This window comes from Gastrolobium bilobum, unplaced genomic scaffold (genome assembly GCF_033153095.1).
Source record: "Gastrolobium bilobum isolate Gb01-03AN ecotype WA unplaced genomic scaffold, APGP_CSIRO_Gbil_v1 utg8160, whole genome shotgun sequence".
Lineage (NCBI taxonomy): Eukaryota > Viridiplantae > Streptophyta > Magnoliopsida > Fabales > Fabaceae > Gastrolobium > Gastrolobium bilobum.
The window spans coordinates 40,080-43,402 of NW_026895883.1; the positions used below are offsets into that span (position 1 = coordinate 40,080).

The 3,323-nt window shown below is 32.9% G+C and overlaps 1 protein-coding gene across 1 annotated transcript; it reads left to right on the forward strand.

Annotated features, from left to right (window-relative positions):
- Positions 1–680: 680 nt before the first annotated feature.
- LOC133296595 (pterin-4-alpha-carbinolamine dehydratase 2, mitochondrial-like) lies at positions 681–2,872 on the forward strand. The gene is made up of 6 exons (XM_061495616.1): positions 681–813; positions 898–977; positions 1,087–1,184; positions 1,270–1,393; positions 1,495–1,563; positions 2,512–2,872. The coding sequence occupies exons 1-6, from the start codon at positions 707–709 to the stop codon at positions 2,598–2,600; spliced, it is 567 nt and encodes a 188-aa protein (XP_061351600.1). The 5' UTR covers positions 681–706; the 3' UTR covers positions 2,601–2,872.
- Positions 2,873–3,323: the final 451 nt, after the last annotated feature.

Consider the following 3,323-nt stretch of genomic DNA (forward strand, 5'->3'; position numbering starts at 1 on the left):
ACATTCACATAAAAATATGTGGAATTCATATTTTCTCTTTATCTCTTTTCTTCTCTCACAGGCCCACATAAGTTTTATATACTTTTATATATGTGTATGAGATAAATTTATCTCCTATATCTTAGAAAAATTAATCTCTTATTAATTACATAAAAAATCGATAACAAATTTATTTATGGAAAAAATATGTGTCATATTAAAGGATGTAAAATTGTGTTATTTTAAGTGAGAGAAAGAGATAGATAAAGAAGGAAATAGAGTGGACAAAAAAAAAATGAATGTCACCCCTTTCTGAAAGAATAAAATGATATAAGTTGTGAGACGTAAAAAGATGATAGATATTTAGCGCAATAGCCTGAAAAAAGAAGAAGAGTAAATATCCTTTTTGGTCCCTAATAAAAAACACGATCCCCACTTTAGTCCCTGACAAAAATAAATAAATTAGTGAGTTAGTCCCTAACAAATTTAAAGTGGACTCATTTTAGTCCTTTTGAGGGACTAATATAGATCTTTTTTGAATTTGTGAGGGACCACGATTTCAACTAAATGGGTCCACTTTGAATTTGTTAGAGACTAAGTGACTAATTTATTTTTGTAAGGGACTACAATGAACACCGTATTTTTTGTCAGAACTAAAAAGCTATTTACTCAAAAATAAATAAATAAGAACCATAGAGTAGGAAAAGGGGCTTGCAGCGTGAATGAAATGAATCGGGTTCTCCTTGTTCGTCGTCCTCTACTCTCTCTCGCTTTTTCGAACCCTAAGCTACCATTATCATCCTTTTTCCAAGGCTATTCATACAGACTAAGACGGTAATTTCGTCTAAATCTATTTATATATTCGTTTTTTTTTTTTTTTTTTGGTCATAGTTGCCTTTATTCACCGTTTACTTTTAGAATGATTTTTGAGATACATAAGGATCAACCTGGAGTTTCATCACTTCCGACATTTACAACATTTTGCACTACAAACAAAGGTGCGTCTACCTACATCTTTCCATGTATTGCTGTGTTTGCTCCTTGCCTATTTATTTTGGAAGATAGCTTAGTTTGATGATACTTGTTGTTGCTATAAACAAATTTTAGTTTCTGTTTTAGATCTGTCAACTAAGAAGTGTGTACCATGCAATACAAAGGACTTGCGACCCATGACCGAGGATGCATCGCGCACGCTGATTCCACAGGTTTATTTCATCTATAAAATAATCAACTTATGTCAGTTTAAGTGTCATTATCTTTGTTATTAAATATTTGACATTAAGTGGTCAGGTTGCCCAGTGGAGTTTGGTAAACGAAGGCGGTACGTTGAAACTGAAGAGATCATGGAAAGTTAAGACTTTTACCAAAGGTTTAGAATTTTTCAGGATAATAGCTGATCTTGCTGAAGCTGAAGGTATCATGCTCTGTTTCTGTGTATATATATTTTCTAATTTTTAACTATGTATTGATGTTATAGGGAACATATAAAATGTAACCAAGATGTTTATAATGCAGGTCATCATCCTGATCTTCACCTTGTTGGCTGGAATAATGTCACTATCGAGATTTGGACTCATTCAGTTGGTATGAATCATTTATTGTTCAAATCATTTAGTCAAATGTTGGTCTATGAGAAATAAAAATGTCAAAAGATGATTTTTTAGGCAGAATTGACGTGTAATGAAATAAAAAGATGATTTCTTCAAAACAATTGGAGCCCAGCATAACGATAACATCGTGGGTGAAACCATTTGTTCATTCCTGGGCATCATTCATGTGATCTTTTTGAGAGCAGAATAATTTTTTTCTCCCTGTTTGGAGAGAAAAGAAAAATCGCATGCTCTCTGGCTTTTTGATTTAGTAAGCTTGGTGCATTAGACTATTGATTTTGGGTCGAAACGGATAATGGATGAATATACTAAAAAAAAGAAGAAACTTGGTGCACATACTATTCCAGCTGCATATCACATGGGTCCCTCCAAAACCCCCATCCCCCATATTAACATCACTTTGTGGTATTTTGGTACTGCAAGGAAAAGGAATGCAGAACAGGCATGGTTGTCTTGGGCTTTATATTTTTATCCATGAAAATGCAGCTGACTGCAGGGGAACTACAAAGAAAGAATGATCTCTCTATATATATACATGTTTGTCCGTACCATAGCTATTGTATTTTCATCTTGTTATATGTATGTGCTTGTTAGGAAAAGAAATTAGTTTAGCTACGTATTCAACTTATTTGCATCTGTAGTAGTAGTGGTATAATACATTTTTTTTAGTAACTAGTGGTATAATACATTTTATCAATATAGTATAACCATGAAATATTTCATGATTAAAATTTTACGGTGATTTGCTAGCTCAGTCAAGTTTGGACAGCATTATTACTTCTTTCCAACTATGTATTTAACTTCTTCCCAAATTTCCCCTTGTTATTTAATCTTATTTTTCTTGAATTTTCTACTGAATGTTTTTATTTTTATTTTTATATCTACATATGGGCAATATTCGAAGTGATCCATGTTCATGTAGGTGGGCTGACGGAGAATGACTTCATACTTGCTGCTAAGATCAGTGAGCTTAATTTGCATGACTTATTAAGACGGAAAGCTTCTGACTGAATTATCGGTGTAGAGAGGAAGTTGTAGACATCATAGGGTAGTAAGATTTTTGTTTTTTATAATAGAATTATTATGTTTGGTTCCAGAGCTATTGTTTTTTGTAATGGAGTATATCACATGGATATCATGGAATTTATCGCATAGGCTCTATTTGTGTTTTCTTAACCTGAGGTACGGTAGGATATGGATACCTACGTGAGGAAAGCAAAACTGTTGATCAAGCGATGATGTGGATTAGTGGGGATAAGTGTGTTCACCAACTTAAAGATTTCTATGGGTGGACTTTAATATTTCTAGGGAAGGGTTGCTTTTAAATTGCAGTAGCACGCAAATCCAACTAAGATAGGCAAATATGATCTCATTATTGTTGAATTTTATTCATTGTCAAGCAGTACTAAAATCTTATTTAATTCTTACTTGATTCTTACTTGATTCAATGTCAATTTGCCCGTCTTACCAAAAGCTATATACGATTCGTCTACCTTTAGTATAATACATTTTTTCTGAGATACTGCGCAGCTTAATTTGATATAATACAACACTTAACAAACAGTATTACGGCACAGATATTATGGTAGGAAAATTCTCTTATCCAAAAAAGGGAGAAACTGATTTATTGATTTTGAAGAGAATATATTGATTTTGTTTGATGCCTGGGTCTTGATCTTGGTTTTGACTTTTTAACATAGACTTCTAGTGGTTTGAACTGTGCAACTATACTCA